The sequence below is a fragment of the Motacilla alba genome, chromosome 4 (genome assembly GCF_015832195.1).
Source record: "Motacilla alba alba isolate MOTALB_02 chromosome 4, Motacilla_alba_V1.0_pri, whole genome shotgun sequence".
Lineage (NCBI taxonomy): Eukaryota > Metazoa > Chordata > Aves > Passeriformes > Motacillidae > Motacilla > Motacilla alba.
The window spans coordinates 12,052,780-12,067,608 of NC_052019.1; the positions used below are offsets into that span (position 1 = coordinate 12,052,780).

General features: G+C 37.4%; 1 protein-coding gene across 7 annotated transcripts in view; it reads left to right on the plus strand.

Annotated features, from left to right (window-relative positions):
- Positions 1-14,829, plus strand: part of JAKMIP1 (janus kinase and microtubule interacting protein 1) — a 92,836-nt gene that overhangs the window by 21,444 nt on the left and 56,563 nt on the right. For all 7 annotated transcript variants that reach the window (XM_038135872.1, XM_038135873.1, XM_038135870.1 and 4 more), the window contains exons 4-7: positions 9,317-9,526; positions 10,246-10,365; positions 12,087-12,233; positions 12,845-12,985. In XM_038135872.1, coding sequence (XP_037991800.1) covers positions 9,317-9,526; positions 10,246-10,365; positions 12,087-12,233; positions 12,845-12,985 — 618 coding nt within the window. The remainder of the gene's footprint in view (positions 1-9,316; positions 9,527-10,245; positions 10,366-12,086; positions 12,234-12,844; positions 12,986-14,829) is intronic.

Here is a 14,829-nt window from a genome sequence, read left to right on the forward strand (position 1 = left end):
TTCTGTGAGATTAAATGATCAGGATGTGAAAGGAAGTGTTGTTAATATTAGTTCTGTAACCGAGTTTCAATTAATGCGCTCTTTTGTATGTGTGCAGTGTTTTGTGGCACTATTAAGAAACCAGCATCTATGGGATTAACGACCTAAATAGGCTGGCCATACTGTAATTCAAATTCATATAGAGTAATTCAGGATGCAGTCCGATTGTCTTGTCAGACTTGGCTGATTTATTTTGCATTTCAGATCACAGATTACGTTTGTGAATGCTTTTCTTATAGGTACTGCAGCTAGAAAAAGCATCTGTATTTTGCCATTAACTTTAACACCCATGACTAATCTGACTAATCTGACTAAAATCTTAAAATTCTTGGCTGCTATTAAAAAAAAAGTTATGAGAAAAAAAGAAAAAGAAAAGTCCATTGTCTATATGAAGACAATTGTCCATCAGGACTGTATACGGATACAATTATATTGACTATATTTTTAAAAAATATGATTAATCAATTTGGGGAGTGTTTTCATAGTTTTGAATTGAGCCATGAGAAATACCCAACAAACCTCAACAGAAACAAGATGAGATGGCTAAGGTCCTAGTGCTTAATAAGAGAAAGTGAAATATCTATTTGGGAAGACATATAACACACTTTTTCTACGTAAGAAATTGTACTGGAATTTTTTGGTTCCTGTAATTGAAAATGTAACAGTGATATAAATTTTTCCATTAATTTAAGGAATGCTAATTGCTGTGGGTTTTATTCCCCCACCCTCCAAGAAAATACATCCTTGTTGTGTATATGCATCAGCACAATGTGCTGGCAGATATGAAACCAGAAGTAAAAATAGCTAGTAACAAACTGGAGGGACAAATGAAACAGATGTCTTGAAAGTAAAGAGGCACCTTGGAGAATAAGATAAGAAAAAAGGAACAGTTATTATTTATTTTGTTCAGCCCATATTTTCTGAGTAGTTGAGTCTGAAGAGTTGCATTCCACAGAATGAAAACTGTACAAAAGTACACAAAATAGCAATTTCAGCCAATTTTTCTTGATTAAGCTTGCCATTTAAGTGACCTGGGTTGATAATCAGGTTTGAAGTTAGTTTTCAGAGGTAAGTAAAGTTGCTCTCTTTTGCCTGGCAATCCTGAAATAGCCTGCTCACATTGCTGGTGATCCTTGGAAACAGCCCAGCCTTACATTGCAAGGCACATTTCTCCAGGTACCATTTTTGCAGTGGAAAGATTAATGGACACTTTGCAGTGCTTGCCTTGAAAAATATATGCAAATACCCAATCATTAAAAGGATATTGAATTATGGCATCACTGATCTCCTGATTTTTAGTATTGGTTGAATAAGAAAAATCTAAATGCTTATTTGTGAACACTTAATATAATAATTTAACTTTGGAATTAATAAATGTCACTTGCACCCAGCATTTTGTGGTGTATGTTTTAGTAAACATGTTTCTTTTATTGGAAATGTCTTTTACACCAAGCCTTTTACTTATTTTCCAGCTAAATACCATTCTACCCTGTTAAAATGTTTACACATATGGTCTTCCTAAATATTCTTTAACAGCTTGGATTGAAATTAACTGAAAGACTTCAATATAAAACCGACCCAATTTTCTTAACGACAAAATCATTAAGATTCCACTGATTGTATTAGATGCACAATAAGGTTCCTGTTTAAGAGGGCACACAGTGCACCAGATGAATTAAATTTGCATATTTCAATTTTATTCTCAAGTAGCCTTATAAAAATTGTCTGAAGAGCAATGTGACAGTACTACGGATTCGTACTTGCAAGGCAAAAAATCCTTTTGCTGCTAAGAGCATCAAAGTAAAAGAAATTGTTTTCAAGGAGTAATTTTTAGAAGTTCCTGATCAGCAGTGATTTATGGAGACAGATGCACTATTTAAGTGTCCTTAATCTCCTTAGTCCAAATTATATTGCTGCATAAACAAAAAACTCCTTCCAGTGTGGAACAGCACTTCTGTCTGGTGTTTCCCAAATAAATATAATGCAGGACATGAAAGAACATAATTCAAACTAATAGATGAAGCAGTTTTTAAAGATAGAAGTCCAGGCAGTTTCACTGGAACTTTTCTTCAAGAGAAAAAACATGTTATGGAATGAGCTCATGTATCATTTATATTGATTTTTTTAAAACTAGTATTTCAGTTTCTGTGTCTGTATGTAACAAAGCATCTCACGTTCTAAGTGAAGGCTTCTGAAAAGTTTTTGTTTAAGAATTAAGAATGAGCTTGCTCCAATTTAGGACAGCCCTTCACAAATTCATATTTTCTAACCTTTTCTTAATATGGTTATTTGTCTGTCTGTCCTTAGTATGGATGATACTAGTATGAATAAGGTGTCTATGTCTTTAGTATGGTTTAGCACTGGGAGTATAAAACAATCTTGGGAAATTTAGGTGGTGAGGGTGCTCTCCACGTTGGCTGGTCCAGTGTCCTGCTTGAAGCAGCGCTGCTTTGAAGGCTGGATCAGGTTGCTCTGGGCCTCCTCCAGTCCAGTTTGGAAACCTCCCCAGATGGAGTTCAGCAGTGACAGCCTGCCATAAAGGCCAGTCACTGTGAGATTTCTTTCTTGTTCTTCTTTTGTCAGTATTGTCCTTTTGCTGTGTGTCTTGCAGAAGCATGTGTTTTGTTCATGGCTGTATTCTCCTTTGGAAGGCTGAATGGATATTTGCTGTTTTGACTCATCCTGCCTGCTTCCTTTGCCTGGCTGACTGAGCCTGGCACCTGCACCATTCCTGCAATGCTGCGGCCCCATGGTGGTCTTACTGGCCTTCCTCCAGTTATATGGCACTTAGGCCACTTTGTCAATGCCTTCTTTTTTGTGCTGGGGAGCCCAGGAGCGGCTCTGGTGCTCCTGGTGTAATTTCCCATATGCTTAATAAAAAGCTAAATCTCTTTTGGTTTGGCCCAGTATCAAGTTAACTTCAATCATTGCAAGCTCTCACCACTGACCCATATCCAACTTGCCCTACAGGACGCAAAGATCTTTCCTTTTGTCTTTCTATTTTTCCTTTTTTCTTTCTTCCCATTGCAAAACTGCCAACTTCAATTGGCATCCAACAAGCACTTGAGCTCTCCCAGGGGCAGTACATTGTACCTTTCTTATGCAAACTTTATGAGGGTTTCTTGGCTCATTTCTCCAACATGTCAAAAAGTTCCTCTGAATGGTCTTCCTATCCTCTGGTGTGGTAACAGCTCCCTCGAATTTGGTATCATCTACAAATTTGGGGAACAGTGCATTCCATTTCTTCCATATGAGCAGTTGACGTGAAAAGGAACAGAAGCAAAAGTTTAATGTTCCACCGAACCCCAAATTACCTACTGATGGGAACAGTTTTCTAATAACATTCATGTTCTCCTGCATTACCATTACTAGGATTTTGCCATTTCGTGGCAGTGGAATTTGTGCCTTTGTGCTGCTTTCATCACGGGGGGCAATGCAGAGACATTTGTCTCTGAAAATTCTGGAGCAGACGGACAGTTGGCTGTTGGCAGGGGCACTCCCTGCTGGCCTGGGGAGAAGGGTGGAGCCTGGCTTTTCCCACTTCACTTGTGCACAGGCGCGTGTGCCTGAGTTTTGACTCCTAAGCAGTCTCGAATTTTAAGAATGGAAAGCTGAGCTTTGAATCGTGTGAGGCAGTCGTGCAGGGCTGGGCAGAGCTGCAGCGTGCTGCTTCTCGGCCGCTTAACCCCGCGTGTATTTCACACGCAGCTGCTGATATCAAATGCTGGGCTGCTCCCTGGATTTTGCCATCTGTTTGAGACACGTGTTTCAGCTGCATTCCAAGGCTGAGCTGATCTGCAGCAGAGACCCACCACCTCCAGCTCTGTAGGACTGCAAATAATACTTGGCTTTCTGTCCTCTGAAGATTTATGCTTCTTCTTTCTTCTTCTTTTAGGAGCTCACAGGGCAGCATTCCCGCCAGATATTGTTTTCCCCTGAATCAAGCAGATCAAATGAAACCTTTTTCATATGCAGGCTCAGCGTTTTTTGTTAGTTCTTAATATTCTATTTGTTAGTTCTTAATATTCTCTAAAAAGTTAGGAAGGTCACAAATTTGACTTCTATATCTCCTTACAAAATTTGGGACAGTATTAAAAACCCACAAAAGTTACATGTGGTGTAGCACCTGGACAAATAAAAAAAACCCTCCTAAAGTTTGTATTACTTAGTTTTGCTACATTTTTATCTTTTTGACTACTTTTTCATTACAATTCTGTCAATGAACACTTGGGTTACGTAATAGGAGAAATCCAGTGGTAGGGGTTGTAACTGGTTTTTGAGAAAAATTTGAGAAACCTTATCAGTAAGTTCTGGAATTTTCTGCCCATGTGGTGTTTCTTGTATAATTTATCAAAACTTCTCAGAAAAATATGTGGGATGAGCTACTGGAGGAAATTATTGGCTGTTGGTTTAGAAAAATTACACATGAAATTAAGAATAAATCTTATCCACTTCTGTCTGTGACCCTTATTATTCCACTGCATGGTTGGCATCTCTTGTCCTTTTTCCTCCTAAGTGTCCCAAATAAGCAGCAAACATTTATTTGAATAACTGACCATGTCTGTTGTAGAGAATACTATACACAGCTCTGGAATATTTTAATTCTTTTCTGCACATGGGCGTTCAACTTGGAATATTGTTGTTAGGTCTTAGTGTCCCTTTATAAATGTAAAAGATGTTAATTATTTTTGGTTCAATCTTTACCTGTTTTTTTGAGTAGCATCTTCTTTTAGTTCTTTATAGTAACCAGCAATCCCTCTGTCATGATAGCCCTCTTTTCAGTGTCAGGCACTTAGTATAAAGGTTAATTAAATTTCTACTGGAGAAGAACACTGTAGAATTTTGTTCTGCAGTTGGCTGGGAAATAACTTTGACAAGGATGGGCAAAGAGGAAGGTCTTACACTTGGCAGTGCAGCAGCTGGCTTTTTCCACTTTGGAAACTGAATATGTCATTGACTTGATAGATATGGCTTTTAATTCCCTGGGAATTTCTCTTTCAACTTCATGAGAGACTAAAGTTCCCCCAAAGGTCTCTGACTTTCTTTCACTGTAGCCATTGAAGTGTGGCATAATTGGCAGGGGATGCTTTTTCTAATGACTGGCTTCGTTCTCTTTCATATTTGATAAATATTATTAAAAGACTCATTTCTGCTCATTTCTCTTAGCTGTAAGGGCGCAGTTAGATACATGTTCTCAGGAACCTGGGTAATTTTGACACAGGCTGTAAATGCTAGCTCTTTGTTGACATAATGTAGGTAGTGTCTGTGTTCAGCCACTAACATTTGACAGCACAAAACCCCTGAAGAAATGATATTTAAAAAGCTCTAATTTTAACCAAGAGTTCCAGAGTTACTTATGCTACTCAAGGTGATTTCTCAGTAATTTGCTTCTGCAGCTGCTTGTGAATGATCTTATTTTCTTTAAATCCTCTTTCAGAGGGTATTTCTGCTACTTTTCTTCTCAAGGCCTATAATTGAAAATACGTTCTAACCTCATGTTGCTCCACTGTCTTCCTACCACAGACTTTTTGCACTGAGTTGTGCCACCCTTAAGTGCATAAAGAATAATCACTGTTCTAAAGTACTTTAAAATCCATGCAAAAGAGAATATAAAAGAGTTCATGTGACCCTGTTTTACTTGGTAGCTGCAGAAAGTAGGTAAATTTGTTTTAAACTGAAAACAAATTTGAAACCTAAACAACACTTGGAAGGAAATTCTGGGATTCTGTATTTGATTTATACAGTATGTGTGAGCGCAGTGCATGATTGGGATGTCATTGTGCTAGATATGTTGGAGGAAAAGATGTTATCTATCTTCTGTATCTTATTGAGAGGTCTCAAATGAGTTGCAGAACAGGCAGGAGTCTATGAAAGCAGCGGTGGGAGTTAGGGCACACAGGTTCTGCTCATCACATGTTGGTCCTTCAAGTGCAATGCTGTGGTAGAAAGCATGAAAACACTTCTTCATCTGATCTGCTGAAGGGCTTCTGTGCCTGAAAGCTTTCTTATCAATTCTATCACTTAGTCTAATGAAAAATACTCCTTCTCTTTAAGACCGTGTAGATTCTTAGAGAGTCTTGGCCATGACAGCGTTGCTTCCACAACATGTGATGGATTAAAATAGAGGCAGCAGGGAAACTGGATTAATCCATTTTGATTTTCATTTGCCTAATGGAAGATATGCTTCTCCCCACTAAAACTGAGACCAAAATACACGTCTAAAATACATAGCTAATTCATACCTAATTACATTAGTTGGTTGGCCTTTAAGCTGCCAACTTTTTTTTCCTTCATGAAACAAACTGTGGCTCCAGTTGTTCTCCAGTGGGACAGAACTGACATGGACACTTTGTTTGAGCTTTTACAACTATTACAATATATAATACTAGGCTAAACCAAAGTCTTCTTCTATGGCAGATTATGTTCAGTTTAAACCTAAACCATCTCTCTCTTTTTCCAAGTCGTGTGACTCCTCTTTCATTGCCTCCTGGGCCCCTGACATACCATCTCTTCCACATGGAACTGAGGGAGGTTGCATTGCTATAAAATACTTCCCTTAATTTTTGCTCCCCACTCTGTACCAATTTGTGCTCTCTGTTAAGAAAGCAGGCAAGGAAGATGAACAGACTTGCTCTGCACCATGCAAGGCTGAAAAAGATAGTGAATCTTTGGGTGAGATTGCTGTAGATGGAAGAAAATTGAGACATTAACTAGATCAGTGCAGTTACATTGGATGAACAAAGGGTGTAACCATTCCCTTGAAGAGAGCACAATTGTACTCCCTATGCTTCTGAAGCACAATATGGATGTGTTCTTGATGCAGTTCTAATCATCTTTATCAGTTTGTGCTAAGTTAGTTCCTTAGAAATTCTTTGTTCTGGTGGTTTGTGCTTACTGAAAACTGAGCCCTCTTGCAGTGTTCTGTGCATTTATGTGTGCGTGTGCCCAGGTTTACATGAGTAAGAGGTTCTCTAGTGCGTACCTGTAACTTTAAATAGAAACCCAAAATGAAAAGGGATCTTTTCATCTTCTTTAATGAAATAGCAGTCATTGCTATTTCATTATGTCAGTGTTTCAAAGACTTTTAGCTTGACTTAAACATGAGGCATTGTTTTTTATCAAAAAGATTCATCGCATGTAGATTTTTGTGGTAGGAAAAAAGAGTAGTAGGAAAAGCAGAGGAGAATTATACCTTCCCTTAACCCTCACCTTAAAGCCATGCTCTTTCATGGCATTTCTTTATCATTTGTGTGAGCTTGTGTGCTTTGATCAATGGAAGTGTGAGAGGAGGCTGGTGTGGGTGTGACTGCACTGGTCACATCTGTTTCAAAGGATCAGTTCTGTGTCAGTTCAGCAAATACCAAGATTGTTGCTTTCCTTTTTTCTCCCAACTTAAAGCCTATGTCATTGCATTTACCATTAAATTGTGAGAACAGGAAGAATATGAAATACACTATTAATTGGGTACCTTGAGCTAGGGCTGCATATGTAAGCTTGGGTCTTCTTATTGAATGTGTGCCTTGCCTGGGGAGATTCCTGTGTCAGTTATGTGGCTGTTCAGTGTGAACACCTGTGTAATTGAAAGCAAAACTGTCCACAGTATTTAGTTACATGACATTTTTTCCTCCCAAGGGCTCCCTTATAGATCAGTGTGCCTGACAGATAGCATTCAGTAAATGAGGCAGCTGCTTAATTTTTGTCATTGTTGTTCACTGCACAGTCCCTCTGAAATCCTGCATGTTGCAAATTCTTCCATTAATAAAAACTGCATTCTTTCCTGCATGTCCTTTTTTGGCATACTTGGAAGTCTCACAACTGAGAGTTGACATACTGGGAAGTATTGTTTTTATTTACTGTACAAGGAGTTGGAACACAGCAACTTTTCTAAATCAGGGAAGAAATCTGAGTTAGTCTTCATCAGTTCCACTTCAAAATTCAGAGTAGTCTAGACCACCTTATTCACTTCAAATTTGACCTTTTTGTCTTTGATCATGTTTCAGCCAAGCCATCTCCTGCCAGTCAGGTTATTTACACAAACTAATTTCATGTTCTTTGTAGACTGTGAAAAGATTAAGCCAAGAATCCTGAAGAAGCAAATTGCATCCGATCATGTAATCTCATTGTGTTTAATCCTGTAAATCACTTTAAACTATAAATTACTTCTAGTATGTCTTTTTTTTTTCCTTCTTTTTTCTTTAGGTGTAACTTGACATAAAGGACTTCTATGGATGTAGCACTATAATAAACAACAAACATATGATTTAACTACTTCACTATTTTATTTTTTCAAAATAAAATTGACTTCTAAAATTCCATACATTTATGTTGGCCAAGAAAGCAGTTTTGTAAACTGGAGGAGATACAGCACAGTTCCAATAAATACATTGTTAATGGTTAATGTTCTTGTTAAGAAATCTGTTTCTATAGTAACTGCTGCAGATTGTCACTTCCTCTAGCATTTGGAATAGTACCAAAGTGAATTTAACACTGATGCTGCAAGGGACAAATCCTCTGAGAGCTGCAGTAGATCACTGTGAGCAGTGTGCTTTATTTGGTATGGAGATGTATGAACACACAGTTCAGTAACCAGAGAGGGTGTTTAAGAACTCTTTCTTCCTACCCTTTATTCTAATGGTCTGTGTGCACTTACTTTTTTCCTTCTACACAAAGACTAGTCCTCATTTGAATTTTATTACAAGGGCACATAAAATACATAGGTATGCTTAAGATTTTAAGTTTAAATATTGTGCATGCATATGCTACTAATTTTAATGTCTGTGGAGAGCTTCACCACACATGATATTCACTAATAAAGAGTGAGTCAACATGGGGCAAATGTCTGTGGCTCAAGCTTTGAAACAAAGCCCAGGTGAGTTTTAAAGGGTGTATTTGTCTTATCTTGTGCTAATTGTGTTTCTTTGCTGAAACATAGTGAAAGCAGATTTCTCTTCTCCGTATAGAAGTGTGTATCCTCAGGTGAAGTGGATGTTTTCAGTGGCTGTGCATTCTGTTTCACTGCATGTTTGCATCTGGTTTTGTTTTGTCTCTTGAGTTGAGACTGGACCAAGGAAACTCTTGATCGAGTGAAGGCTGAACCTTTTTTAAGGACAGAGAAAAAGACTGCAGAGAAGATACATCTTCTTTTTGGCAGCCACAGTTTCAGTGCTGGTGTAATTCTGAGAGAAACAGAACTTTGTTTTTGCAAATTTGTATGTTTGCATGCAGTGAGCACTTGGGGACGTTACAGAAACTTCCTTCATGCATTATTTCTTTCCAGATGGATGAGATAAAAGGCAAAGACAGGGTGATTCTGGCTCTGGAGAAGGACCTTGGTGTCCAGGCAGGCCATACACAGAAACTGCTCCTTCAGAAGGAAGCTTTGGATGAGCAGCTTGTCCAAGTGAAGGAGGCAGAACGATACCACAGTAGTCCTAAGAGGGAGCTTCCTGCAGGAGTGGGAGACATCAGCGAACTGATGGGAAGTCCGGTAAGAAAATGGTGTTTTCTCTGAAATTCAGCTCTGGAAAACTGCCTGGGTGTTCACATTGGTTTTGTGGTTACTGCTAGGACCAGTTAATGGTAAATGGCCTGGTGCTGCACTCTGCTGTTTTACTGATGATTTAAAAACTTCTTGGACCTCTTAAATTGCAAAGAATATTGAGAAATATGTAGATATAGAACTTCCAGAAATAAAACTGTGATCTTGATCTGTGAACCTCAGTATTTTCTCATGATTTCATTAGTTTAGGAATATTTTAACCATTAGAAAATAGGTACTATGCTTCTCATAAACTGAGCCTTGTGATTTTAGTCTATGTCCTTTACACTAGAACTATTTTAGCTGAGAGTAAGAAATCTGGTGAGAAGTAATTTGCTACATATGAAATATTATTTACCTAGACAGTTGTTTTTCTAGTTGTTTAACTATACATGCATTTCACAAAGCGCTGTTCATGAAGCATTTTCCTAGGATGTTATGATTTAGTATTTCAGTTAATTATAGTAAGTTTTCCAGATACTGATGTATGAGTTTGTTTTAAACTTACAGAATACAGTTGCTAAGCTGTGATATTAAACTATGGACAGTAAAATATTTTTTAAAAATTTATTTAAAATTTAATTAATTTAATTAATTTATTTAAAATTTAAAAATTTATTTTAAAATTATTTTTTAATTTTATAAATCTGTATGGTTTTGATGTAAAGGAGCAGCATCTGGATGAACGAGATGTGCGGAGATTTCAGTTGAAAATCGCTGAACTGAATGCTGTAATAAGAAAGCTGGAAGACAGAAATACTCTCCTAGCAGATGAAAGAAATGAACTGGTAAATTAATTAGTAATAACACAGATGGTGACTGGGAGGGCATCTTTATGGCAAAAGATTTAATGTTGGAAAGTCAGTGTTATAAATAATTTACGAATTAGTCCTGGTTGGCCTCAGTCAATTATATTTAAATGTAACAGAGATTTCTATAGAAATTAATCTTGTGACCATAGAAGACATGGATGCAATCTTTCCTGTTCCACAGAAATAAAAATTTACAGATTTGTTTTGGGGTCATAGTAATCAAATTAACTGGTATGTTGCCTGTAGTACTGTGTAATGATGTTTTGTAAAACATGCATAATCCATGCACTTAAATTGCTGTATTCATCCTTTTGAAATTTGTCTCTGTGACATGCTTATGCTAGCTAGGAGTTAAAAAAGCTTTCTTGTGCTAGTGATGAAAAATCTGCCATTTCTCAAGGGAAGTCTCTTAAGTAGGTGAAATTATCCTAGAAGAGGGATAGTAACTTACACAAAAAATGATATGACATGAATTTTAAGAATGAATTTTATCAGCCTTTATTAGTACTTAATTGCTTGTACTGAGGTTAATGGTAAAACTGCTATTGACTGCAATGGGAGGTGAGTTTCCCAATAGGAATTTTTACACATGTCCTTTAATGCCCTAATTCTAGTGGCAGTAGAAAAGATTTTTCATTCTAAAAAGATGGAACCTATATATCTGATTCTAAAATTATGTTGAGGGCTGAAGTGGTGCCATGTGTCAGTCCTACAGATGAGTGAAACATTGACATCTACCTCCTTATTAATCCTTTCTGTGGGCCTAAATAATTCAAAACATTCTGAAAAATGCAGAAGTGTTGCAATGTGTTGCTTCAGTGTCCCTCTAGATGGAGAGCATGTATGACTCAGTCAAGTGCTCTTCTTGATTCTAGATTCAGTTGCATAAGATATATATTTTGAAAGAGATGTGGAGCAGGTTTTATATTACAAGACAATAGTGCACATAAAATCAGTAGTATCACCAAGGCCATGTGATTAAGCAATGTGAAAAATAATTTTCTTAAGACTGAAACAGAAAACCAAATACACAGCGAATTTATCTTGGGAAAAAAAATACGATCTCTTCCTCCTTTCCAGATAAAACTTAGCAAATTTAAAAATCTTTTGACTGAGTAAAATAGATTTTTTTTTTCCCAAACAAAACAACTCATGGAGTAAAAACACTGAAATATTAAATTCACACATGCAAGGAAGAGCAGTAATTTGCTTCACGTAATTGTCTAACATAATAAAACCACAGGAGCAAAATTGAGCAGCTTGAAAATGTCAGTGGAATGCTGAGATTGAATCTGTGCCCTCTGGCTGACTTTCTCATTGCTCTAATTATGGAGGAAGAGTGTCCTCCTCTTAAGGGATGGCTAAATTGGTGAAAACAACTTGTCTAGAGACCTAGTTGGTCACAAGAAGCTTATATATATTGAGATTAGTTTATAAAGAAATCACTATGGATCATCATAAGTGTTTGCCAAGAGCAAAATCCAGTGACCAGATTTAGTTATTTTGGCAGACAATACAAAAATGTTACATCTTACTTGTTTGCACTGCTGTAGTTCAGCAGTGGTGTATGTCAGATGTCATTTAGCAGAAGAGCTAAACTTTCTGATTTAAGAAAAGTAAGTGGAAACACACCTATTTTTTCTTTCCTTCAAAGGTAAACTAAAGCACAGCTAACTTTGTTCCTTTGCCATTTGCAGCTGAAACGTTCTCGGGAGACAGAAAGTCAGCTGAAGCCTTTGGTAGAAAAAAATAAGAGGATGAACAAAAAAAATGATGATATGTTACAGTGTATCCAGAGGATGGAGGAGAAAATAAAAAATTTATCAAGGGAAAATGTAGAACTGGTAAGTAACCACCTCTGGTAAGTAATAATCTCCAACGTCATGCTATGAGAGCACATTGCACACAGTTACTTTGAGGTGGAAGTGCTTGTGAGGCTTTTGTTCTAACAAACAGATCGGTCTCCACAGTGGGATGGTGCAACTGTCAAATGCAGACAATACAGCCGAATACTCATATTCTAAATTCAGAGTGGCATGTGCTTTGTATTGTATCAGTTCACACTGATTAAGGGAAAGGAGCCCAGATAGATAAAATGTTTTTGTGGGCTGTAAAAAGCTGTGACTAAAAATCGGCTTTAATAAATACTGCTTTTATGATTAGAAGACAGAACTGAATTTGAGTGCATGCCCTATGCTAGATCACTGAGTTCACTCGTCTGCTAATTTTTTTTTCCCAGACTGTTCTTTGATTCTGTTCTAAAATATCATATGTGAGAGATTAACACAGAGGCATATCGAATGTGAGGGTTTTTTTGTTGAAAGAGGCCTTGTGCTGTAGTGGAGTATGCACCGATGGGTTCAAAGAATTCTTGGTTGTTACATCACACATGAGAGTTTTTCTCCTGATGCAGCAAGACACTTTAAAACATTCTTCATGGTTTTTATTTTTGTAGAAAGAAAAGTTATCTGCACAACCAGCACTGAAGAGGCACACATCTTTGAATGATCTCAGCAGCACACGAGAGGAACAAGAAATTGAATTCCTTAGACTGCAAGTCAAAGAACAACAGCATGTTATTGATGATCTCACAGTGGTAATGTTTATGACTGGTATACACATGTGCATGCACACACATCTATAGGCAAGCTAAAGATTTGAGAGGAATGTTTTAACTCCAGTTGTAGTAGTGAAATAGAAATACTTCTTTGGTGTCAAAGGGGTTTTGTTTTTTCTCAGGTAGTGAATGAATTTTTTTGGAATGTGTATGAATCTTTGTATTAAAAATATTTATCTATTACGAGCTGCTTGTGAAAAAAAAGTGCATGATCAGCCTTACTTAGAAAACTGGCTGTCAACAAATGAGGAACTTGAGTAAAGGAGGCTTTCCAAAACTTAATGAGTAAAATGTGTTGGATGCAAACCCAAGCACTCCCTGTTCTAGAAGTTCTCCTAAAAGGAGGAAACATGGTGTCATTAATTTCACCTGGCTAAGCATCTCTAGCTGAGCTGGCCAGACAAGCTGTATTTAAAAAAGATGGGGGGAGCTCTGTGTGGTTCATCAAACCAAAGGTAGCAGCATGGCTTAGGATTAGAATTGCCCAGCTGCTGCCCTCTGACCCCGAAGGCTTCTGAAAGTGATGCTCGTGGATGTTTGCAGTGTTTGATGTTGGCAGGAACCCTTCAAGTTGTGTTTGATGAGGAATCTTTCAAGTTGTGTTAGAGGTGTCTAGTGTTATTTGGTGCAATTTGTGATAAACCCTTCTGGTGCTGGCAGAAATTACACATTATCTCTGAGAGACCCTAGCCATTCTGGAGCAGCATCTGGAACTCAGGCAGACTCAGACATCTCAAGTGGCACTACTGACTGCTGCAAAATGATAAAAAGAATTTAAAAGCCTTCTGTCTAAAGAGAAAATTAAATAATTGGATATATCATTGAAAACAAAAAGAGAAGCTCCAAAAAGGAAAAAGAAGAAGGTGTGTTATTGCTGCATGTGGAACATTGTCTCAGTTCCTGGCAGTTCCTCTGAGATTTTGATCCAGGATTTTTCTCTGAAATCAGTGCCAAAGTTTGATGTCTGTGTGCATTCTCCAGTGTTACAGTGTTACAAGCAGTAGGATGTTTCTCAGATGCTATGTAGGGTCTGGTCCACAGAGCAATGCTGCTTTAGCTTCCAAATCAAACTGCATAGGCAGGGATGGTGATATGACATTAGATGTGCAGTACATGGCAGATAAAACCTCACATATTTCAGTGCAAATTGGGTATGAGAGGACTCTCTTTTTGCTGTCTCAGCTAGTGATATGAGGAAATATATTGTATCCTGACTTTGGTCAAATAATATTAACTTGTGTCTAGTGTGAAAGTAAAATAAATAAATATTTTAAAATATTGCTTCATTTTTGCTTTGTTTCCTACTTACAGATACTATTCCACTTGCAGAAATTATTTAATTTTTTAACTAGGAAACTTCTTTGGTTCCAGTACAAACTAACTGAGCCTTTGCCTGTGATGTGAATGCAGTGGAATTCTGCACACTGTTGCTTTGAGCTCTCTTTTCTGGCCCAAACCACACCTCTACAGACTACAAATGTATCATAGTTACCAAGAATGACCCAAATGTCCCATATCTGATTAATATAAAAAATAATCAGCTTAACTCCAGCTGAGAGCAATATGATACATAGAAATAAGAACAGCAGTCTTAGGCAGTAGTGTTGTCTGAACTGATTAACGGTGTCATCTGTAGAGTATCTTTGATGCTGTTAAAACCTTGTCAGCATGACTTCTGGTCAGTTCTTAAAAGGAAAGCTGTCAAGGTAAATTCAGATGACTGCAAAAGATGCCAGTGGCTTTTAATTTGCATTATTATTGTTCTGGTAGCTTGATTAATGTTGAAGAAGTAAATTAAGCGGTCTTCTTACAAACAACACTAG